The 27091-nt window shown below is 34.4% G+C and overlaps 1 protein-coding gene across 2 annotated transcripts in view; it reads left to right on the top strand.

Annotated features, from left to right (window-relative positions):
* Positions 1-27091, top strand: part of LOC111036734 (filamin-A) — a 126668-nt gene that overhangs the window by 90848 nt on the left and 8729 nt on the right. For both annotated transcript variants that reach the window (XM_022318868.1, XM_022318869.1), the window contains 7 exons: positions 6594-6777; positions 19956-20096; positions 21711-21839; positions 24975-25148; positions 25296-25460; positions 25535-25738; positions 26508-26789. In XM_022318868.1, coding sequence (XP_022174560.1) covers positions 6594-6777; positions 19956-20096; positions 21711-21839; positions 24975-25148; positions 25296-25460; positions 25535-25738; positions 26508-26789 — 1279 coding nt within the window. The remainder of the gene's footprint in view (positions 1-6593; positions 6778-19955; positions 20097-21710; positions 21840-24974; positions 25149-25295; positions 25461-25534; positions 25739-26507; positions 26790-27091) is intronic.

Below are 27091 nucleotides of genomic sequence, written 5' to 3'. Positions count from 1 at the left end.
TCGTCGCCGCGGTTGCCGAGTCGCGGCGAAACAATTATGTCCGAAAATAATAATATATCCTCTCGAATAGTTTTCATTTTTTCAGTTCTCTCTCCACATTGCGGTGAGGCGAATATAAGTACCACCGGGTAATCGTCTAAGGTTTTTTATTTTGTTTTACTTTTTGGACCCGCCATAGATTAAAGTTTTGAGAACGACGTGGCGCGCCCATTTATAATAATAATAATAATAATAATAATGATTTAACAGTCTGGGGGGCCGAAAATAATGACATATTAATACGTTTTGACGCCATCGTCGATTTAATTCGCATTTTATTATTAGCAACCGTTCGCGTGGTCTTTTGACAGTATTTCATCCCTACGAAATGTTTCTCAGTAAACATGATACAAATTGCACAAGACTTTTTCATTAGCGAATTTATAATTAGGTCAAATAGTTGGAATAATTTTGATTAAACTCGGCGAGTTGTTTATATATTTTCAAATAATAATAAATTATAAATAAAATATGAATGGAAAATAATTAGGAGCTGGACCGACAGGAATGTACAGACATTCCTAAACACAACTTTTTATAAAAATTATTTTTTCTATATTTAAACTTCATATTATTTAAGCAGGTGGTACAAGAATAAATTGTACATTTAACGTAGACATGTGCAAGTTCAGTTTTAGTCGGTTTTTGAAAATTTCTGATCCCAGTAAAGAATAGAAATTATAAATTTAGTTTTTGTGTATGATCATTTTCTTTTTTCATTTACATCGAATACATTTTTATGATTTCTTCGTTGGACGTTTTATTGTTATGATAATATTAAACAATGTGTTAAGGCTACAAGTTATATCTAGCCAGCACGTTAAGCGACTTCCCACATAATACATACCCCATTTACTTTTTTACCAGACACTGAGTGAGTACTCGACGCATTGAGGGTTTTGAGCTTTTTGACCAATAATTATTTATGGATGTTTTTATTATCATTGCAGTTGCGTTGTAGTTGTATGTATCAACAAATGTGCAAATGTGCAATAATACGTCTGAAATATGTTCGTTCCGACCGACGTTTTCCATCGTAAAACATAACGTGTGATGAGGATTTCTATATTTAAAAAATGGTCGCGAATTATGGAGAACATAACACGTGTTGAATATTTCTCAGAAACGATTAAAAATTAAATTTTATTTCGTAGCGATTCGAACCACAGTGCACATACGAACATCTAAAAATAACACTCTAGATTTTTTTTCATCACATTTGGGCTGTGGTTATGTGCAAGAATAATGATTTGCAATTCTCAACATAATATCATTCGTTCGCATCTCACGAGTGTAGTACGTTTCCTGTTTTTTTTTTTTTTTTTTGTGGTCCAATTGTGCGATTTTCGTGGATTGAAAAAATAATAAGTGAAACTTCTGTATAGGTATACAGTGTACCGGGCACTCTCGGTTATTGACATTTTGTCCGCTGTTAGGAGGGTTTAGTTAGTAGAATGTTTGTAGTTTGTACCCAAAATAGACGTTCGCTATTTGTTTTATTTAATAATAATGAGCCCATTTTTTCCGCTACTATTTTTCCGACTTTTAATGAACATTAAGCTCTCAGATAATTTCATGATCAGTAGGTATGTAATGTCTAATAAATAAGTAAATAATAACATTATACTCGCATAGCACAACTGCAGTGTTCTCGGTTTTGGTAAACGTTGTCACAAAAAATAAAATATATATATATCACATGTTTTAATATTAAAATTTTTTATTTTTCTTCTCCGACATTAGTCCACTGTGAATAAACAGTTTTGATTTCACTCAGGAATACATATATTGTGCAAATAAACATCCTAAACGTATATTTTGCTTGATTTTCTTTTTTAACACTTTGAATAATTATATTGTTAAACAAATAATGTGCGTTCCTTAAATTATTATTCCGGTGATTTTGGTGCCGTCGACATGACATTAAAAGTTTATATCGAGGTTTATTAATTTTATATCCATCATAATATATTTTTTGCTCGTTTATTTTTACTGATTATTTAACTTTTAATGCAAATTAAACTCACAAATAATTTATTGGACGGTTAGTTGTTGTAGTTCATGAGTCGAATAATATACATAAAACATGTATTATGTTCTAGATTTAGGTATAAATCTGTTGTAGGTACCCACTTAACGTTGTCACGAATGAAAAAAATATCATCTGCCCACTAAAACTATTAAAATGTTTCTGGTTCTCCACCATTCGTCCACTAGGAATAAGCATTTCTGATTTTCCTCAAAACAACATACTATTCTGCAAATAAACAACATAAACGTGCTTTAATTTAATTTACTTATTTAATACTTCGAATTATATTGTTAAAGATAATATAATATGCGTTCGTTAAATAAACTTTAAATGATAATAATAAAACACTGCTCAAAATACACAATTTAAATCGTTCCTTTTTTCTTGGCATAGGTATTAAATCGTAATTAAAAACGTGTGTCAGCTATTACGCTCGGTTTACCTTGCGCGAAAATAATTTGTTTCTACGGTGTTTTGTATAATTATTATTTTGTTTTTTTTTTTTTTTAACGCGGAAGACTTTAACGGAAAAATAAAAGGTGCCAAGAGACCTCAATCCCGAACATCCGTTAAAATTCTATTCGATAAAATAATTTTGTTCATCGAGTAAATGTCATCAACGCGAGTCGTTTATCAGCCAATAATTTCCGTTACACAATTTATAAATTACAGTAAGTGGCGAGTGCCTAGCTCGGCGTTTGGCACGGATCCCACAATATACCATACGATACCACTCTAGTGTCCGACTCATCTTGTTCCGGTCGAGGTTTGATAGAAAGGTTATGAAATTTTAAATACTTGAAAAACTGGAGTAAAAATATGTCACCTATAGTTCCAATAAAAACTTTCGACAGGATACACCGGAGACGGTAATCATGGACACTCGTTTCCCAAGTTCGAGATAGTGATGAACTTATATTGTTATTTTGTACGCATATTTCAATATTTGGATGAATTGTTGAGGGTCCCAGTCCACGCGAAGTGCCTCTCACGTTTGGCCACGATCTTTAAACCTTCCGATTAAGACACTCTTAGCTGCTGCAGTATTCGAAACTTAAACACAGTGTAGAGCAGCCACCGTGTTCATGGCAGCACTCTTTCGCGAGCCCCTTCAACTGTTGATTTTTGTCCATCGTGACTTAATTTACAAATCGAAATGGGTATTTAGAAATTACAAAAAAATTTACTATCTCAATCACAATTTTCAATTTCATCAATAACCACTTAATAAAATAACAATTAAAAGTTAACTTGTTTCACTATATACCTACTAAAACATTGTGATAGTATCTTTTTCTCTTATTTCAACCACATAATTTAATAATTACTAAAAATTAGATAGCATGTTCATACATTAAAAGGCAAACATAAAAATCATTACTTTTGTCATGAAATATTGTACCTAATAATTAAGTAATATTAAAATTTGTTTGAATTGTTTTTCTGATTGTCTAGTCTAGATTTGTTTATTTTATTTACCGTCAGATTAATCAATATTTGAATTAAACAAACATTCATGCGTAGATATATTGCAATAAGTTTATAATATTTGATTAAACCACGAAAAAAATGTACAAAAAACAAATTGAAACATGCCATCAAAATCGTAAACCATACCCCAACAAATGTTCAACATTACCAAGCATAATATGTGCACTTCCGTCCTAAATTCATTACATTACATCGTTTCATGTAGATTTCTTACGTATTAATTGTTAATTTATGTGCAATATTCTAGAAAGTCGGCTCCTTGCAGGTAATTACCAATTACTTTCAAACATTTTAAATTTGATTAAGACGTTCTGTTTTAAATCAAGATACAACAAAACAACTAAGCCACGGTGATACTTTTTTATTAGTTAGGTAGCCAAGTAAAAAATACTTGCACCAGCTAATAAGTGTTTAGAAAATCGTAAGTGTCAAAACGCTTAAAACCAAAAGTTGGAATGCGCGCCGGCCATAAGGCGCACATTCAACCCAAACCGTTGGGTGTCAGTGTGTCACTCCCGGAAAAAGTTCCCAGACACAGTTTTTCGCAATTATTTGATTTAGTTCCATTTGAAGAAATTCTTCGTTGTTTTAAACTTTCATAAATCGATATTAAACACAAACATGTTGCTGAGAAATAAACTGACCTCGAAATCTCGAATAAACCCAAAATAATCAGTAAATCCACACACGCGTACGATTTTTCTTTTAAATTTTCAACTGTTCTTCTTCGCACCTATACAGAGAATAATATTAAAAACACTCTATCCCTTAAAATATAAAAACTTTTAGAATCATCCCCGATCGACATTTGGGAACCAAGACCTACGAACACGCGTGACTATATAGGGAATACAAACAATTCAAGTACAATTCTCTCCCCCCCCCCCACTATTTCCCACCCCTCACAATAATAGTTACTTTAAAATCTTAACACTGCAGTAGTATCGTAATCGAAAAAAACCGCGTGGTGAGGGGGGGGGCGGCCCCCGGCACCCCCTGGATGGCCATTTCGCGGAGACGGAATGTCGGCCGTGCTGGAATCGGACTTTGGGCCGCCGTCGCCTTCGTCTCGAAGTGTAAAAATAATAATTCGTCGGACCGCGGACGTTTGGACGGTTGCCCGAGGCGTTCTGCACGGGCCGCCGCCGACGACGACGACGTATCCTCCTCGACAGTAATAATAATAATAATAATAATAATAATAATAATAATAATTTAATCTCGCGACACCCACAACCCGACTGCGGCAACCGCGTGCGCCGGCCCTCCCCCCAGCGGGGCCGCCGACCACGGATCAGACCCTTCGTATTCGCTTACACACCCACACGGCATTACAATAATATAATATTATAAAAATATCACACTCACAACAATATATTATAATGAAACGCCGACGCGCTCCGAGCCCGCGGCCAGCTACTCCGAGCCGTGTACAGTGGCGTATTATTTATATAAATAAATCGCGTCCAGCTTTCCGCCGATTTCGTTTTTATCCTCTTCTCCTAGTTTATTTTTTCCGTTCCTCGCTCCCGGCGGCGGCGGTCTGTTTTTCATTCGGTCGACCTCCCCCGTACGACTGCCGTACTGCTGCTGCTGCGGCGAACCCCCGTCTCGTCGTTTTATATTATTATTATTATTATTATTATTATTATTATTATTATTCAGCCGCTGCACTCGCCAGCACAGCTGCTGTACAGCACGGCGAACGAGAAATAATAAGAATAATAATAATAATAAATAGCCGACGCCGACGCCGACGCCGCCGCCGCCGCCGCCGCCGCGTAACTCCATCCGGAAGAACGGCCGAGTCGTGAGTCCGTCCGCCGCGCGTACACCGTCCACTTGTATTTAACAATACTATTGAAATAATTTATAACAATATTGTTGTGAGATTATCACTGTAAGCCTCAGAGACCGAATTTTCCGCGAATTTTCCGATAGCTTCATCCTAACAGTATAATATTGCCGCCGCCGCCGCCGCCGCCGAAAGCCCGCACTAGCTGCGCACTAGGTGAATATTACAATAATTATTATAATATCGTTAGGTGTATCGTTTTGTTTCGTTTTGTGTTTTTCGCTTTTTTTTTTTTTTGTGCTGCGAAAAACCATCACTCGACCCGGCGAAGTAGCCTCGAGTAATAATAATATAATAAGTAAATAGTAAGGTAACACTACGGACAAATGTTACGATATAAATATCCTTGTAGCTGCACTTTTGTAGCTGGCCCGCACTGACCACGGGCGAGCTTGACTTTGAGCTTTTGCGATACGTATTTATTTGTATTAGTATTTTTTTTTTTTTTTTTGTACTTAGCGATCATACCGTCTGAAGACCGGAATTGTGTGCACTGAAAATGAGCATTATAATTGACACGATAAAATATATCACGGGACAATGTGCACGAAATAGCTTCCGAAACGTGCTCTATATTACGCTTTAAGAATCGCGTTCCTAATCGCAATCCTAAAAAATAATGAAAACATTGTTGACAAAACAACGAGCGTACCGTTATCAATCTGATGTGGTACCTTTGACAGCGCTAAAAGCGAATCCCTCGTCCGCGATAATTGAAAACTAATCGTCGGACGATGCGATAATAATATCATGTTCCCGTAAATGGGAAACGGTTACCTATATTACATATTACAACTATTCGCCGAGACCAGCGGACTACGCGCCTCGACAAACGCGCGTCGATGTGCAAAATAAAATTCGGTAGACGAAAAATCAGTCCAGCTGAAACGTCCGGCCCTCGGCACGATGACGTACAATTGCATATAATTCCGGTCTCTCTAAGTGCAAAAAAACCTAACCCGTGTACCACAACGGGCTCGTCATTGCAGTTTCCAGTCGGTAATGTGAGATCGAATCGTCACCTCCTCCTCTCCCGCCGTCCCCGCGCCCCGCGTACTAGTGTAATATTATTATGTGACTGCAGCTTGTGGTCGGTCTTGTTTTTATTTTTTCCACCTCGTCGGCTTCAAAATCTGAAATGTTTTTGTTTTTTTTTTCTCCCCCGTTTACCGACAGGCCACCGAAGATACAGTCGGAGTGAGACGGTTGCCCAGGGACTTTGCCGAGCAACTGCGCTTCGACGAGTACGCTCAACAGACGACCACCACCACATCCACGACCACCTCCACCACCACCGACCAGTATAGGCCCGTGGCTTTGGACAAGATACCGGTACCTTCGTGCGGCGGACATTTGACAGGTGAGAATTCAATCGATCTTAGTGTAGATGAAAGCGATTGCAATAATACGGCCAATGAGCGTTTTCGACGAGACATCGAACAGCGTCTGTTTCACTATATATAGCTACCAATTGTATATTTATTGAGGCGTGCTCGGCCTTCTGTCTCAGGTGTGGCTTTTATTTTTTTTTTTACCACCCACCCCCTCACAAACCCCTCCTAAAAAATAGACCATAGGCAACGTGGGTATATACCACCAGTGACGACGATTTTTGTGATCAAATCGATAAAATTGTTTTCTGATTTACCAAAAAACTGAGATTTTGGATCTTTTTACCTTGGTTTGACCTGGTGTGCTTACCTGAAAAATACCCGGCTTCAGGTGTGGCTATAAGCGTCCATGTTAAGTCGTGACGCAAATCGAGCACGACAATAATGTGCTAGTTTTAGTCATGGAGGAGCACCGCCAATGAAGTAAATCAGACGAATTGCATTCCCCCGGTTAGGTTAAAAACCTTGCGGAGGCGACTTTGCAACGATTTATCAACGTACGCCGCACATGGATATTTTTATTTCTGTCTTTTTTATATTATTTTATAGTCCGAGTCCCCGTGCATTATTAATCTTGTGATGCGCTATCTCTCTCTCTCTCTCTCTGTCCCCCAAAAAAAATAAACGTATTTTATATAATATTTAAGTAAGGGGATAAATCATCGTAATAACAACATGTTGGTGCATCGCAAGGGTCGAACTACGTTCTAGTGTTCTACTATTTTTTAAATTTAATAAAAGTTAAAAAGTAATTTTTTTTAATTACACACTATATGCCTACATTTTAGAGATGTCCTAAAATGTCCAAAACTGAGCATCTTTTTTTAGCAGCGGACAATACTGTTATTATAATATTGTATTCGGTCGCACACCCGCCGAATAGTGTTGACACGTTCAATCGCGTATCGTTTTCGAATCAGAAAAGAATTTGTAGCACAGCCTCGTGTTCGTCACAAAAACGTATTAAATTGCATTAAATGATTATTAGCCGTGATGGGAAACTCGTGCATGTGAAACATTTAGCAGCTCTCACGTAGAGCAGCGACATTTGGCCACATCTTCCGGCGTGACAATATTAAATCTATTGCATGTACAATAATACGTGATAAATAAAATAAAATTATGTACGTCGTTGCGCGTGTATTATTATGGCGTAGGACATAATATTATGATAATAAATTGCAATACTGTCGAGGGTGTCGGAGAGACATAATAATGTATTATAATATTATTGAGGGTGACGCGTTTTAAGTGCAAACTTGCCTGACCAAACTCTCAAGCCTCTCATCAGTTTCGATGATTTTGATTTATGGCTCGAAAAAATCTGGTTGGATTGGACTTTGGTTTTAAAATATTACCTACTCTATTATCAAAAGTCGTCATAAACGTCTGTATACCACAAATCGTTGAGTATTTCGAATTATATTTTTCTGACGTTATACGAGTAGTTGATTAAAAAATCAAATTCTTAACGTCAAAACCCTACAACAATTCTGCGAGACGCAATAGTTTTTTCTGAAAAGTAATTTTTGATTGTTTGAATAGGTTGACATTTTCGTTGCCAAACAAAATCGTTGTGGAAAATAACTAATTCCGATAAGCTTAAGGGGTGTACATTGAGTAATTTAAAAATGTGTAGCGTAGCAGCCGTATAATAAAACTATACAAATCAAATAAAAACGAACTTACCGGAAAAAAAATAAAGTAATATCTTTTGATTCAAATAAAAAATGATTTTTGAATTGTAAAATAGATATGACATTTAAAAGAGATTCGATACCGTCAGTGTTTTTGACCCAAGCAAATACATATACATATTTTGTGCTTTCTACTTAAAAAACTATTTATGCTATACCTAATACATTTGAAAAAATATTTAAATTCACAGTTTCACTGTGTAAAATGTTCACTCAATCCCTTCAATTTTATTTTAAAATCTAAACATGGAAGAATTCTTAAACTGTTTGAAATTTGTCCATGTTTTTGAATTTATCATCGCTTAACTATTATAAATTGTACGGAACAACGGACAAAACGTGCGTTTGCATTTAAGTGTTTATTGTTTAATGGACAATATTACTCATCAGTCATCAACTGCAGTTGACTGCAGGTGGCATGTGAGTCAGGGGCGGACTTTATCAGTAACCAAGCGGAGGGGGAGGGGGTGATTTAGACTGAAAAATGTGGCTAGTGCTATTTATATACAGCGTCTACAAATTGTACTCATTTTCAGATCGTACATATTTAAGAAATATATTGCAAATGTTTTTAACTAGGTATTTCTTAAAAAGCCTTGTTAAGGCTCCAGGGGAGAATGTTGATATTAACTTATAGTTATCAGAGCATCATTTTTGAAATCAAATTCGAAATTCAATGTTTATAAAATATACACAATAGTACTTAGCCTTGCAACAATTAAGACCAAGTTCAGCTACATTTGTCTAAAAAAACATTCAATGTTTCTTGAAATGATTTTACGAGTACCTATAATACATTCAGAGTGAAAATTGAAACTAACTAATATGGATGTCTATTGGCTTTTCATTTATCATGTGTATGAAACACAAACCAAATTTCATCATACAGGTGACAAAGTGATAAGTCATCACCCATCAGTCATCACTGATAACTATGTGAGACGAGTGCTCGGCCGACGTGCAGCGGACATCGTTTACTGATCTGTTTTTCATTTCCCTTTACTCGATTTCCAATCAAATTTGTTAAACAATATTACGTATAGGTACCCGTTCAAAATGTTCAATGTACCTGCAATTTTATACTACGGCTTTTTATCTGTCGCGGTGTCACCTGAAAAATACTTGTAAGTCACTGTCGCTCACATCACCGTCGTCCAGACCCAATGAATATGTATAACAATCAATGACGTGTGGGCATTAATGAAATGTAAAAATTGTATATCACTTAAAAATAAAATCAATTAGACGGTTGGATTATATTAGGTTAGGTTTGTACAGGAACATTGTAGGATATTTAAAAATTGTCGTTGTACCTATCATCGAATAAATTGTATTTTTATAAATTTAATATTGCAGTGGTAACTAAATTATACATTTTTGCTTCAATAACGGCCAACCGTTATAATTGACCTAAAGGGCTTTTACTCTGCTTCGTCGCCGTTGAATTGACAAAAGTTTTGAATTCACACGAAAATATACTAATTATTTGAAAACAACCTACTCGTATAATTATTGTTGTGTGCGTCGCTGCACCATTACGTAGACGGTCGAGATTAATAAACAGTCAAAAATTTGATTACATTCCAAATCATATACATGTATACGAAAGAACAATTCGCAAATAGTCAAGTTTCGAGGTTGTTCTATTTTAAATAGCAATCTTCAATAAAAAGTTTGAAATATTTAAATGAAATTAGATACTTACTTATTACCTATCTCCATATGTGTTTTCACACGTCTTATTAAAACCTCAAACGAAACTTCAGTTAATTATTTTAGTATTGTGACGATCTCGCTTTTTGTCTAAACTAATTTTTATGTATTATTATCTATTGGACACGTCTATTAAATAACTCAGTAGTAAAAAGTATTCATGCTAGGAGAAAAAAGAAGAAAATATTTTCAATAGTCTATTGATATTTATTGTACAATTTTGGTGATATTTTGTTACAGTCTTCCACAAATGGATTTTTGACTTTGTTCTCGAACTGCAGTAGGTACAATATGCCACTCAAAATCAATTAAAATAATTAGCAATTTAATTTATTACACAATTAATGTGCATGGTCATAAATCCTTTTGAAAATCCTCATGTACGTACCACATTCATAAATTATGTTACCCACATAAATAAAATTCTATCAACCTTTATAATACTTTAGGTAGGCATTTGTCATTATAATGTATGGACTCGATTCAGATTTTATGAAAAACTATTTCTTCCATGGCCGTCATAGTATAAAATTCGTCTTGTGAGGACGCTACTTCCCAACGCATGATTATTAATTATATAGGAAAATGTAAATTCTAAAAAGTCCATTCGACTCTGTTATGTTTAGTATTCAAGTGAACATAATAGTAGTTTATTATAAAAATTAGGAGTAAAAATATTATCTATGTGTAGTTAATCACATAGGTATTTTTTATAATGTTTTAATTTTGTAGCAAACCTTGAGCGCTTTACAAAATACTTCAAAATTTGATAATACCTAGGCCAATTCACTGTGTAATAGTAGACTTCACGGTTTTAAAAATGGATTATTCAGAACGTACAACATGCTATATGTTATGCGTTTGTGAATCGGAGAACACGCATGCGTGTGTCCTCAACACTACCAAGTTTTCGTATTGATTCAATTTTATGTCAGATCAATCGAGTTTAGACAATTAATTAGTATTAACTAACAGTTTAGTTAATAAACTGTACGAACTTTATTTTTAAATTCTGAAAAAACTAGATTTAAAAAAAAACAAACACTATACTATAAGACATTTATCGTTGTAATAAAATATGAACTCGATTCAGATTTTATGAAAAACTGTTACCCCAACAATCGTCACAATCTAAAATTTGTCGTAATTCTATTGACGATTAATATTGGTTCGATTGCGTATTTCTAATAGTAAATATGTGACGCAAGAAAATTGTAAATAATTGTGAAAGAAATTGTGAATTAAATTTTCAAGAACTTCGGTTGAGAGGAGAAAATAAACTGTTACAATTACGGATTATTAAAATGTATTGTTTTATTTTAATCTGCAAATATTGATGGACAATTTCAGAAATAAATAATTTTTTTTTTTTTGGCAGTCGTATTAAAGGGAAAATAATAAAAGACAAAATAAAAATGATTTTCAAGTTGGATCGCCTTGAAATATTTCTAGTGGTTTACCGCATTTTAACATAAAACAAAGCTTCATGTTATGTATCTTAAGTATGAGTGGTTTATAATATTATTATTATTAGTACATATTTTTTGGAACGTTTGACAAAATATGTCTTACTAAGATAATATCAGATCAAATGAAACGTTTCTTGTTAATTCCAGTTGCAACAAACGAGCTTTAAGCGAGTCATTATAATTAGTGCAATATTTTCAGTTACTATTTATGAATACTGAAGAAATACCGTGAACGGTTTGTTATTACTTGACTTACGAGTGATATTAAATAATAATTAATAAATTGAGTTTACCCGCCACGCAGCCTTTTTTACATGTTAACTATATTTTTTTATTTTATAAAAAAAAGTATATAGAAAAAAAATAGCTAAAACGCGAAATAAACTAAATACAATAATAAAACGACTATAATAATCATTTGATTAATTCTCGTCGGTAGGTAGGTACTTTTCACAAACACGCGCATTTAAATTGCTTTCCCGACATTGTCTGGTTACACATAATATTATAATTTTAATAGAATACGCGTGTTATGAACTGCGTTTTAGCGTTTACCTTTGAATGCCATGCCAAGATTTTTTTTTTATATTTATCATTAATCTGAACGCTTTTTTTCTTACCGTTTTTTTATGAGATAGTTTTAAAAATAATGTTTTCTTTGTGACAAGAAAAAAATATATGTTTCATTAAAATTATAAACAACTTACTATTTTATTTTTACAGATGTTATTTATATTTCGTCCGTGTAATCTATTTAATATTACCTAATAAAGTATAAAATTATTGAAAGAAAGATTATGATTATTTTAATAGCGTTGGTGTTACTTACTTTTGAACTGCGATGTCCAGGCTATATGATAAAATCTTGTTTACCATTTTACACTGGACATTGGGCGTGTGTCGTAATATTGTCTTTAAATGAAAACAAACACATCCGTCGGAAATCTTTTTCTGTATAAATAATATATATCTACTATAGTTATAAAGATTTAAAACAGATATTGTTAAGAACATTTATTTTTCTAGGTATTTATAAATAATATTCTCTTGAAAAATATGCTCGATTCTTCATTTCGTTGAACACTGTTTTTGATGAATATATTACAAATTACAATGTATAATTTTTTAGTTGAATTTTTAGTTATACAATCTTGTATAATTATAATTATTTTAAAAGTATTAGAAAAGCATATTACGAAATTATGTCGAATAAATAATAATCTCATACAAGTATCAATAAACTAAAAATTAATATTTACATAAACTAGTGGAAAAAAAACAATCGAAATAATATATGTTTTAACATTAGGTACGTGACCTGGAAATGTAAATGTATATTCCATGTGTCCCAGTTTTTAAATCGTTTTGAGATCATATTTTAAAATTTGAAAAATAATATTTTGGCAACTGCTAATCTGATTAATTACAAAACGAGCTTGTGTAAAAAAACACGTGACCCATAATTTCACAAAGTCGTTATAAATTTATTCAAAACTGATATTTATTTACAATTATATAAAAGTAAAAGATTCTCTAATAATTTATGTTTACTTCGAAATGAGAGGTTCGACATAGAATCTGTCATCAAATAGTTCAACAATATTTTTTAACTTTGCTGTCAACATGCACGTTGCGCCGATAAAAGACGCAATTAATATTAATTTAGTAGTTCATTTTTATTTTGTTTTATGAACTAAAATCATTAAGAGTCAATAATTGCATTTGTTATTATTTATTGTCACATTATTATCGTAGAACCGTACAGTTTTACACCATACGCCGTACCGACGAACTCGCCGTTATTGAATATAGAACTTTGTGTTTCTCGACCAATAGGTAAGCCCAGAAGCTATTGCCTTTCCGAAAATATTTTGGACATTGTGAAAAAAGTAGTTCACGCCGCAGTGAATCGTCAGTAAATAACATATTTTATATATTTGAGGTATTAATTATATGACATTTGCGTAACTGTGTCTCACGCTGAAACGTGTTTTTCCGCAGGTTCGTCTAAAAACCGAATGCAATCGATCGTAAACGAGGAATCCATAAAATAATAACGAATCACAAGTGTTCAAAAAGTCGGAACAGTCTCCTCGGTGGTTGTTCAGTATTATTGTTATAATAACACTCGGGTGTTTCATTATTATTTGTTCCGCTCTGTGATTTGGCATCCGTACGACCGCCATTGACGTTGTGATAATGGCCGTTTTCACGCGGAATACCCAAAGATAACGTCGTGACGCCGTCGTTTTATTTTTTTATTTTTTATTTTTTTTAATCTCATTACACGAATATTAAATTTTATACGTCTCGGAAATGTTTAACGAGCGATGAAAACATCAACGGACATTAAAACACGATTTGCCCTGACATCATTGTGACTGTCCTCCGTGACCCGAAACATTCCTCCGGAATCGGATTATAATCAAACCATTTTGTTACGTATACTTTGCGGGATCATCTACTCACCCCGTCCACTGTACAGATCGGATACAACTATATAGATCTTGCAGGCTAGACGATATCATTAGAATACGGATACACTTTTGAAAAATAAGATTTTTGGTATACTTACAAACATAATGTTATTGGTTATTAGAACTTTTGTCCGACACTTTGGCAAGACACTGCTATATAACCTATATTATTTTACATCATAAGAATTATGGGCCTCAATATATTGTGCTCGTAGATAAGAATAAGTGGGTTCGAGCTGTTCTGAAGATCGAACCGAGCTCCAGGCGTTCGGTTCGAGTTCGAAAATCGAGCGGAACTCGACTCGAGCAAAAACCTTCGAAATTCTATTATTAATCTAAAATCGAACGTGAACACGTTAATCGTTCCGAACAAAAAATGTTTTAGGTGTTTACTTTTTTATGCTGTTCAGTTCGAGTTCGACATCGAACCGTACTGCTGTAATCGGTTCGACTTCCATCAAAATTCGGTTCGTGTCCATATATTTGAGTTTGACCCAACTATAATTGATGCGACCCTTCCGTGGATGAAATACAAATTTCGAAACATGCTCTCACTTGACCGAATTAAACATTATTTAACACTTATTACCAGCTTTGCAAGGCTTGTCCAGAAAGTATGTCATCAAATTCTTAAAAAAAAAAAAAATCAAAAATGCATATATTTAAGAAACCTTTCTTACAGTACCAAATGTAACGACGTTTTTTTTCTCGAAATTAAATCGCTGTGTACAATTAAATTTAAAAATAAATTAACCACACCTATATAATACATCGATAGCGCCTTTACATTAAAATCTTTGTCTTGGGTAGATCCTAAACTTTGGCTTCAACGATCGAATTCCTGTAACGACGAAGCTCAGGTCGCTGTTTTTTTTTTTTTTTTTTACTAAAAAGGGTGCTAGCGTGCCTCCAACGTCGCCAACTCGAAAGCCGCCGTGTGCACCTTCTTGTAAATATTTTGGTACGAACGAAGCACGACCGATCGGCCGGTGCTTTTTTTTTTTTCTGTTTTTCTGTTTTTACGAAAACTCAAAGCGGGGGACACTGAAGCGCGGAGCCCAGCAAACGTCCATGGTTCATTAAGCACACGCGCTCGCGTCGCCGAATATAAATTATCATTATTATTTTTATCGTCTCCGCGGCCGTCGTTATCGTTATGATTATAAAAATATAAATTTTACACGCCCGGTCGTATATTCGTTCGGACGTAAAAAACAAAAAATCCTCTCCGTCTCTCTCTCTCTCTCTCTCAATCTCGATCTCTCTCCCGAGGCGACATCGTTTTAAAATTAGACCACTTTCGCCGGGGCACGAGTCATATTATTATTACGATACGTCTCGCATAGGTGTGCGCGTGCGATGCAGCGATATACGCAATTATCCCTATTAATATGTCGACCGCGACCCCCTCTCCCGTTTTCCCTTTTCTCCTCGCAGGTTTGTTTGCGCCGAAAACAAAATAATAGTAATAGTAATAATAAATTTAAATTAATATCTAGCCGCCGCCGCCGCCGCCGCCGCCGTCATCAATCCGCCGCTGCGGCGGTCGCCATTGGCTTTTGGCCCGCCGCGGATTCCCGGCTGTGACCCTCCTTTTGATGTGCCGGCCGACCCTCCGAGATAAGGCGATGATCCGGCCCAGATATCAGTCGCGCCGCGGACACGCTTTTACACGCTTCGCAGACTTCCGTCGCCGTCGTACCGCCCGCAGTATACCGCGCGATCCCACAACGTTGTACCGCACGACATCGCGTACCGTCGCCGCGTCACCTGCACGTCAACGACGACATGGTGTACCTGTTCCACTTCGAACTGCCCGTGGAGGAGGCCACGTGGACGTCCCTGGCCACCGCTTACTGGCCGTACCTCAAGAGCCTGACCGTCAGCGAAGTGGACGCGTGCGCCGCGGCCGTCATGCACCTGTCCCGGGCCTGCGGTGCCGCGGGGCCGCGGCTTCACCCGTCCGGGGGCGGTGACGAGGGTGGCGGCTCCGGGTCCGGGACCGCTTGCAATGGCGCCGACGGCGACGGCCAATCCGACGTCACCTTTTTGAATTTTTTCTACGTCAACTCCAAAAAAGGTATGATTGCGTGCGCGGCAGTCGGCATATCTATACCGCCATCGCGGTTCGTTCGATCGTTGTCTGTTTGTTCGTGTTTGTTCGTTTGTTTCTGGGACGAACACACGCCGTTGCAGAGGTGGGGAAACGCTCGTTCCGCAGTTCCGATTTCGGTTTATCAACTATCAAACTTAGAGTTCTGTCGACGAATTTTGCTGCGATGTTTTCGTTTTAAAACGAGAGGGGACCTCCTTTGGATTTCTACACTTCAAATCCGCGTTAAATCTGAAATATCGAAATAAAATTGACCTAAAAAATACAGACAATGAAATGGGTGGATCTGATGAACAGTGCGCTTTGCATATTACCTCGAGAGAGAAAATAACACAAAGTGAATCGTGAATGAGAATCATAATAAGTACCTCGTAATACACTTTGTTTTTTTTTTTCAATTTTCTACGTCAACTACATAATGTCATGAACGCGTAGGCATCAACATTTCAATACATATATCATGATGGTCAACAAACAAGAAACATACTTTTGAAATGTTGATAACAATAATTACTAGTCACTGAAAAGTGATGACGTTAATTTTGTCGTGGGTAACACATTTTTTACTAGGCCCTATTACACTCGTCTCACTTTATTTCTTTCCTTTTCTTGTATACAATCGGCCATCGAACCACACACGATATGGGTATAATGAGTCCGTATACGATTGTGTCTTCAGCATTTCAGCAGTCAATCGCGTACATGTCCTCAGTCTCGCTGATTTGATTTTCCTCGATTTCTCGTACAATTTCATTGGTAGGTATGTACTCCAGTTGTACGAAGTACTACAAAACAAAAATCGACGGCAAGATCAGATTTTCAACGGTTGAGGTTGCGCAGTGAACACTCGCTTCTCCGCCTCAACCCGAGACTATAATAATAGGTTTTTCGTATATTACATTAATCGGTGAAAGTTACTAAAAAAAAAAAAAAAATATTTTTTCCTTAACTTTACCCATTAGGTATAGGTAATATTAATTTTATAATGACAATTGTTTTTTCGTATTCGTCCGTATTGACCTATTCTCTCTCACTGTCCATTGGTATAATAGGTCTATACGTAAGTTCTTCTTAGTTAGTTTATCGATTCGTTTCGATATCAAAATTAACACAGTTCATTTGGTGTCGGACCACTTTCCACCATCAGACGATTATGGTGGTGAAGATGAATACAATATAATAGTATAATAAGTAATAATATTTTGATGGCGGCGACGAGACGATCTCCTTATCCGAATCACGTTGGCTTTCGGATGCACCGATATAGTGTAATTCGCTGCGACGGAATCCGACGGCGCACGACGAAACTTTGGCAAATTGGCCCGACACGTTTTTTTATCGAACACAGTCGTCACGAGACTAAGTAAAATAATCGATGCATCCGATGATGCTGATGCACCACTGACGTCAATGATAATAATCGTCATCGTTCGGTTCGTCACTTTTCAGAGTTGGACTGCACATAACTTTTGCATGTAACTTTCTTGTATATTATTTAAAATGTAATTGGAATTAATAAACAATATTTTATTATATTACAATTTAATTTAATTCGATTAATATACTTTTAAATTGTATTGCGATTCTTCATACTTTTTTGTAGCACCATAATAGTTATTGGGTTAGGTACATAATTTATTATAGAACCGCTTAAATCATATAACTTCGGTCATCGATTTCCGACTTTTGAAAATCATATTTTGTCGGTTTAATGTGCATGTTATTTGCACATTTCCCAAACTCGACTTAAGCTCGAAAAGTAAACGAACAATCTGGCTAGAATATGTAAATAAATAAATAATCATATTTACAGAGGTATTTTTCTTCTGATCTTAAATTCGTAGCACATTTCACGTTTGTTGAAAAAATATTTTATTTCGACATTTTGTTTTTGTTTTTGATCAATTTCAAGGTTCAAAAAACATATTTCCGAAAACAAATATGTTTCTATTATTGTTTATTATTAATAATAAATTATTAGTAATGCTCATTAGAAATAGTTTATTTATAGATGGAAATATCATGCCCATCGCATTATTGTGTGTGTCATCCAGTTGAGTATAACAATTAACCAACGGATAACGGTTTATTTTCACGTAAATATTTGAATTTATTACAGTTTACCGAAAAATTAATCAAATAATAACCAGGCAATATCGTTAATAGTCGGCTTAACCCAAAAACCACACTGTTGGCTATTGGCACAGTAATAGTAGAAAAACAATAGATTTGTTTTTTAAAATATATTATCTATTCGCCTCTTGTTCGGACGTTGGGTATCGTGCTATCGTTTTTTTTTCTAGAAATCTAGGGCTAAATCTAAATCTAGCTAATGTGATGATAGTTTAAACTGTTTGGTGTGTCTCGAGTTCTCGACTTGGCAGTCCTTGAATCGTTTTTTAGCCATTTCTGAGCTTCAACAAACATCGTTTCCCACCGATCTACAAATATTGAAATATCGACCACTATCGATCAACTCGGTCGACTTTGGCTGTATTATATAGTCCAGTCACGATAACTCAAATCTCGAGGGGATTACAAATCAATTCGGTTCATGTATCTTTTGGGCTAAAGATCTCAATCACAACTTAAAAAAACTTCAAGGGGCAAGAACAAATATTTCAATTCATCTGTATATTTATCTATATTTCGAGTTAGTGCGATTCTAGTTGTCAAGATTCGACTCTGAATAGTTTAATTTAATCATGCGAGTATAGTAACGCAGTACAGTATTCGTATTAATCAATGTAGTCATGTGAAACATGCTTTCGTCTATGTAAAACATACTTTTGTCTGCAATGTGTAAGTGCTGACAAACCTAAAAATAAAACTCTCAAGCCTCTAACGTTGACACATCGGTGTGAAGCTATTTGTCATTCCCACACCGACCAGATAATAATAAATAAAAGTATACTATATTTTATTTACATAATAAACAGGGAAAAAACACAAATTTTTGTTTTACTGCGACGTGAATATTTCACCCTCACATGTCTCAAAGTATCTCATATTAATGTCTATATATATAAGCCAAATACCGCTCACTCGTCGTTATTCCTCAAAAACATAACAAAAAGTATGAATTTGAAATTTTGAATATTTGGTTCCCCCTAGCTCTACAGGTGCAACAAGAAAGGATTAAAAAAAAATTACATTTGAGACATGGACTAGTCCACACGGGAATTTTATTTCTCAAATGTAAATCAAATATTTTTTTTTATGTATCCCATTATTGGATACAGAAAATAGTTATTATGATTGGGTATAGTTTTCAATATTTTATTTAGTATGTTATATTGATTCATAACTATCGTGGATATTTTATAAAAGTTTAATTTGTGGGGTATCCGTGTGGAAAAGGTTTAGGTAACATGTCGCCTGTTTTAGGATTACAGCTCAGTTTTGGACAGTTGACTCGTCGATTCACTCTGCACATGCACCCACAATACTTACAAGTATTACTCTTAACTCTTAAGTGTCTGTTTCGTGTTTTAAAATTATTGAAAATATAATTAAACGTAGGTATAAAAGACAGACAAATACTCGAATTATATTTGAAATTAGAAATTTTAAAAATGATTATTTTGGAAAGCTAATTAATTGGCTATCATCAGCTAGTAGCTAAATAAAAAGATTGCAATTTTTACCTATATTTTAAAACGTTTTATTTGTTTTCAGCTGACATTACGATGCCGAGCGGTAAACGAGACCAACCATCCGTCGAGGATAATCACGATGGAACAGTCTCACTTAAATACGATCCCAAGGAAGAGGGCTTGCACGAGTTATTCGTTAAGTACAACGGAGAGAACGTTCAAGGTAAATTCATTATCCGTCACAAGCGTATAATTGTTATCGTCGTTGGTTTAAAGATATCATAGATTTAAATAATATCATGGTTGTAAGCGTCCGCATTAGAATAATTGTGTGAATTTCGAAAAAAAAGTCACAATAATTCATAAAAAAAAAATCCAAATTTAGATGTTGCGGTTCTTGCGAATTCATTGCTCGGCTGCTGAAGGTTTTCAATTCTATTTAGATTTCATACAAAAATACTTCACGCATAATATTGTGTGACAAAAACTAAAAAAAAAAAAAATGTATATTTAATGCACACGTTAGATTCTCGCAGAGAATTATAACCAACGTCCCCTACACTTTACGTCATTAGTTTTTATTATAATGGTCACTCGCTGAGAACGAAAATAAACTTTGTATTCTCCATCCGATCGCAATAATTATTATATGTATATACATCAGCCTTCCGTGGCTTAATATCAGTGTTATTCGGCAAAAAGATTCTGTGGTGCTCATTGCCAATTTTTAACGTTTGCTTTTGAATATCAGAAACGCCATTGAAAAAAAAATGTCATGTACAATAAATCGCAATTTTAGAATGCAAGATGGAACTAATTAAAATTAACATTTTCCACCTGAGTATTATTTTACATGTATTTATGGAACTCAGATGTGAATATCACAAAATGCCACTTTTACAAAAATAACAAAAATAACATATAATTTATTATGATATGAAATCTTGACTAATTGAGTTTATTTTTATCGTAAAACGTACTATGTACAACATCGTATTTGTAACCGTTTTATGTACAAGACAAATGTTGAAAAACATGTTTTTCTGAAATCACCTAAGTATTAAATTGGGCGATTTATTTAGCGTGTTAAGTTTTTGACTGCAGAGGCCAATATACTGGCATTACAGTCGCTATAATGTACACGATCACAAAAAAAAAAACACATATACAAAGTTTTTAGGAATTCATCTGTGTCACCACAAATTGAACATAAAAACTAAAAATATGTGACAGCCAAAATTTTTTATATTTTTTTATGATTTTGCTGTCTTTTAAACTTGACGATTATGACTCGGGGAAAAAAGTGTGTGGATTTCTAAAAAAAATAAATAAAATGTAATTATAATCACAAGTAGCTTGTTTTTTTTAATCATATTCCCGTTACTGGTGGTCAGAAATAAATCTTATAAATATCAATATCCTAATAATTAGATACTTATTAAAGTGATAATTTCATTTAAATGGTAAATTCGAATGAAAAATTATAATACAAATTGACAGTTGTCTTATACCTATGTAGCAAAAGAAATCTGCGTCGAAGCGTAAAAAGCATATTTCGTTTTATTATACGATTATTTAGTAGGCACTAGAATGGCATTAGAATACCGAAAATATTAAACAATTATACACATTAAAATGATTTTATAATAGTCTCGTTTTTTAAGTCGATTTCAACAATAAAAAATAAATAAAAGCTTTGCACGCCATTGCAAAATCGGTCGTGGGTCTTAAAATGTCAAAAATAATATTATACAATGTGGACTTCCGCGGAAAACTCTCAAAATATGAGCAGATCGAATGTAATAATACAACAAACGTTGTTTTTGCCATCAAACAGGTTCGCCGTTCAAATTCCACGTCGACTCCATCACCAGTGGGCACATCACGGCTTACGGCCCGGGACTCATGCACGGCGTCAGCGGAGAACCGTCGGATTTCACCATATACACGAAAGGAGCCGGAGCTGGTGTGTACTTCAAATTTTTTTTTTTTTCTATTATTATTATTAATTACTTGAAAACATTGTGGTTTAATGTGGCTTTACCATACACGCTCCAGTGGGCGGATTTGAGCGGATGGCACATTAATAACTGAAAACGATTTTTTTTTTTTTTTTGGAGGGGTCAAACATCTTTTAAATATTGTATAGATTCTGGACAATCTAAAAACTATTTATTCCCTTTACCACTACTCAAAGGAAAATTTAAAGTTATACGTCATACAATAGTTAATAAATTACTAAACAATTTTTCACTACTGAAATGCTGCTCCTTTTAAAAATCTTCAACGAGGAGATTTCCGGACCCCTGGACCTCTCCTTTCCAGTTACATCATTGTAACCAGTGGTGGATTGGTGTAGGTAGCGATAATAACCGTCACCCAACGAAACTTAACTAGTCACGGTCGTAACTGAAAACAAATTTCGGCGGGTCCAATATTTTTTTGTATAGATACTGGAAACTTATAATTTTTACGTTCAATGTAATGGTTTAAAGTGATGATTAGAATTATGTAATAACTATTAACGGAATAGTCCTAAACAATCAAAATAAATGATCTATAGTTAATATTCGACATTAATACCTATAAATAATAATATGGATAATATAAAAACGTAGTTTTAATAAAAGCATTTTATTTTCAGTTAAAATGTATCTCATAAATTCAATTATATATTATAACTGACTGTGTTGTGTTTTGCATAAATTAAGTAACTTAATTAAATTAAAAAATAAACAAGCTGAAGTATTGGAGGAAAAGATCGAATGGTGCATGTAAGGATCTTTGTAAAGAAAAATTTTAATGATTAATACAAAGCTTTGTGCAGAGAGATGGAGTGTAGGTACAAACCTCAAAGTCCAAGAAAAATATTAAAACTAGTCGATTATTCGACTATTGGAACCAACGAAATTAATACTACAACCGGCAGAGATGATAACCATAAACAAATTTTCGATAGGAAATTAAAAATTAAGTAAAAATCAAACAAAAATACTAACAAAATTGGAAAAGAAATAGCAAAAGTTAGGTGCAACTTGATGCACATTTCCCAGCCAAATTACATTTAAAATCTGATAATTTTTTCTTCAACTGTGTTAGTTGTTCTATTTGATTTTTACTTAATTTCTTAAGTTCACACTGCTCTTGATATTTTGATTCCAATTTCCGCTCGAAAATTTGTTTATCGTTTTCATATTTCTTTTGTTGTGTCTTAATCATCTCTGCTATTGACTCTGTAGTGTCTTCGATCTTTTTAATTTCCTGTTGTAGCATTTCTTTCGTTGGTTCCAGCTGTTTGATTGACTCATTTTGAACTTTTATCTGGCATTTGAGCTTTGTGCTCTCTGTTTGTGCATCGCGAAGTTTTGATTTCATACAATTGAGATTTGAAGCAATTGACTTAAGCTCATCTCTAACTTCTTCAATTTCTTTGTCTATTTTACATTTTTCTTTACAATGTTTCTCTTGAAAGCATTTGAGTTCTTCCTTCAACTGTAGCGCTCTATTTTTTTGCTCTGATAGTTCAACTTGCTTATCTTTTAATTTCAGTTTGAGCATACATAACTCGGCCGATTTTTCATTAAATTTACATCGAATTTCAGTCATCTCGGCCTGCAATGTCTTGGAAATATTTTCACTTTTCATTTTTAATTCACATATTGTAGACTGTAAACACTCATAACGTTCTTGCTCAATATTACTATTTTTCTCCACTTCTGTGATCTGTGTTATTTGTTCGGCCAGAGATTTTTGAATGCATATAATGTCCTGTTCCCTATCTTGCACTTCCGATTGCGCTGATTGGTGTCTATCTTGTAACTTGTTTGTGATTTCCATAGCTTCACAAAGTTTCTTTCCTAGTATTTTTTTATTCTCACAAATTGTTAAACTTATATCATTTAACTTTTCTATATCTATCTCAAAATCTTCTATTTTATTAAGTATTTGCTCATTTTCACACTGCAGAGAATTATTTTCTTCTTGAATATCCATCAAACGTTCTTTACGCGCATTATATTTACAAGATAATTCTTTTGTTTCACGTATTAACTCATTTAATATGCTTGTTTTTTCGATTTTAAAGAAATTCAACTTTGCCTCACCTTTTGTAAGCTCAGATTTAACATAATTGCTTTCAGCAATTACATCATCGTAGTCGCAAAGCTGATCCTCTAGTTCGTCTATGTATTTTTCTGTTTCTTCTATTAAATGTTCAATTTGGCTTGCACTACTCATAGTAAATTCGTGTATAAGAAAATTTTGAATTAAATATTTGTATGATGTTTTTTTGTCTAGAAAACAAAATTTAGTTCCTAGTTACAATAACTTATTTAATTTATATGTGAACTTAATAATATTGAACTACATAAGCCAAAACATTATTTTTTTTCTATATAGTACAAAATGTAAACAATTATTTTACTGTAAAATATACATGTATATCTTTTTGAAACCCTTTTCATATCCAATCTCGTCCGAAAATGGGGTTAGTAGTAGTATGTGTCTATAGAAAAAAATGCTATAAACAATTTATACTTATTTTATTTAAATTGTATAAGATAAAATAGTAAGAAACAATAATACGTAGACAATAATTACGCTTAGTATAAAAAAAATTGGATTGGAAATGGAAATGGAAAAATTTTAGTTGGATAATAAATTTTAAATCTTAATCTATTTCTATTTATTTATTATTATTACTATTTATTATTTTACTACAAATTCACTATAATTTCTTAATAATTTTTATTCCTTAAATCGTGTTGGTTCTATACTTGGAAGTGCCGCACGTTAATTTTCTAAAGTGTGCATTTTAGGTCATTATTGTTTTCTCGTACTTAGCGCGAGTATTCAGTGGACGAGACGCATCGAAGTTATTTAAAAATTAGAAAAAACGTATTTTTGAGTATAGAAAACATGTGTACCTATGCAGTATATTTTAAAAAATCAGACCCCCTCTACCTGAAATTTGGTTCCAGTTCCGTCCTTGTAGGTTAACCTACAATGCCATATCTAAATGCCACAGTTCTTAATTCTTTAAATAAGCTTGAAATCCACCACCATACAAATATTGATTTAATCGTCTCTTCGTTTACTGCAGGTGGTCTTTCGTTGGCTGTGGAAGGTCCCAGCAAAGCGGACATCAGTTGTCACGATAACAAGGATGGTACGGTGTCCGTCACGTACCTGCCAACGGCGCCCGGCGAGTACAGGATTTCCGTGAAGTTTGCCGACAAGCACATTAAAGGAAGCCCGTATAATACGAAAGTCACAGGTTCGTGATATCTTTTGAGCAGGGCTCGAATCCTTTGAAGTTCGAATACGCTTTCACTTGCTCATAATAATATCATTTTCGTTATACCACCCAAATATACTTTATTTACATGAACACGAATATTTTTGTTTCTGTATCCTTATATAGGCGAGGGCCGAAAGAGAAACCAGATATCCGTGGGTTCATGCAGCGAGGTATCGTTGCCAGGACAGGTGCTGGACAAAGATTTCAGGCTGTTGAACGCGTCGATCCAAGCGCCGAGTGGTCTGGAAGAACCTTGCTTCTTGAAACGCCTGCCAAACGGCAACTTGGGTACGTCATTTTCCAGATTCGGGACTCGGGAAGCACGAGCTTTACACTTAATACTTAAACCTTCAAATTCCCAGGTATATCATTCACTCCTAGGGAGATCGGCCAGCACGTAGTGTCTGTGAAAAGAATGGGCCAGCATATAGTCAACTCACCATTCAAGATAACAGTGGGAGAGCGAGAAGTCGGTGACGCGAAAAAGGTCAAAGTCACCGGCAGCGGGTTAAAAGAAGGCAAAACGCACGTGGAGAATTTGTTCACAGTTGACACAAGGAGCGCCGGTGAGTGATTGTCATAGTATAAAATGATATTATTATTGTAATTATGAAGTTATTTTTTTTTTATTATATATTTTATTTATCATTGTTTCATTATCAAACCAAAACAAACAAACATATAGCAATATTCTGTATATTACTGTAGTATAATACTGTAAAATCTGCAAGAAATTGACTAATAATCGTTTTGGTAGTACATTTATATTATTATTATGAAACCGATAAAATGTTTTAAAAATAAAAGGATTTATCATTCGTTTACTTAAACCTTACTTACTAATAATCGTAATTACAGAAACCACTTTACCGAAGTACCTATGTAAATAATTATCTACGGCTACGGTAGAATATTTTATATTTATAGTTGTTATTTCAAATGGCATAAAAGAAAAAATAAACATAAACAGGATATGTGACGATAGTACGATACGAGTATTATATATTCAATATTGTGTTGGTAATATCATAAACTCTTACCATGATCATATTCAATATCAGTTCCTGTTTAGGTACATAATATTGCTCATTTTTATAGTGTTTCGAAACAATTAAAATGGTTGAAAATAACTACAACTACCTAAGCAATGTAAGAATCTTAAAAAAGTGATTTAATATTAGTATAGCATTGGTTTGGTATTGTTAACGATGAAACCGTTTTATATGGCTTTATATAAACATAATTATACAGTTTACGTTATTCGTAAAATCATTCTAGATACAACTATTTTTGTACAGCGTCGGCAAAATAACGCTACATTGTCATATTATATAGGTTATGGTGGATTATCGCTTTCCATCGAAGGTCCCAGCAAAGCAGAGATCCAGTGTAAGGACAACGAAGATGGAACATTGAACATATCGTACAGGCCCACGGAACCGGGATACTATATCGTGAATCTGAAGTTCGCCGACCATCACGTCGATGGTTCACCCTTCACCGTTAAAGTTACCGGCGAAGGAAGCAACTGTCAGCGAGAAAAGATCGAACGGAGGCGGGAAGCCGTACCTCTCACCGAGGTGGGCAGCAACTGCAAACTCACGTTCAAGATGCCTGGTAAATCAAAATATAATTATTATTTTTTTAAGGCTTTAAGAATATTATCGGTTCTATAAAAAATGGACATAGGTACTCTGATTTCAAAATATATTGTCACACTCTACAGAAAATCATAAGTAAGATAGATCCTAGAATTTGGACCAGTGATGTTGAACTCATTTCAGTGAGGACAAATTGAAAAACTTGATAAACTTCAAAGGCGCTTTATTCATATGTCTGTTTATAAAATGGGTTTCACAAATGCGTCAATTTTTGAAATTGCTAACTACATAGAATTTTAAATAAGTGACATAAAAGAT

This window comes from Myzus persicae, unplaced genomic scaffold (genome assembly GCF_001856785.1).
Source record: "Myzus persicae strain clone G006 unplaced genomic scaffold, MPER_G0061.0, whole genome shotgun sequence".
NCBI lineage: Eukaryota > Metazoa > Arthropoda > Insecta > Hemiptera > Aphididae > Myzus > Myzus persicae.
This window is presented reverse-complemented; position numbering and strand designations above follow the sequence as displayed.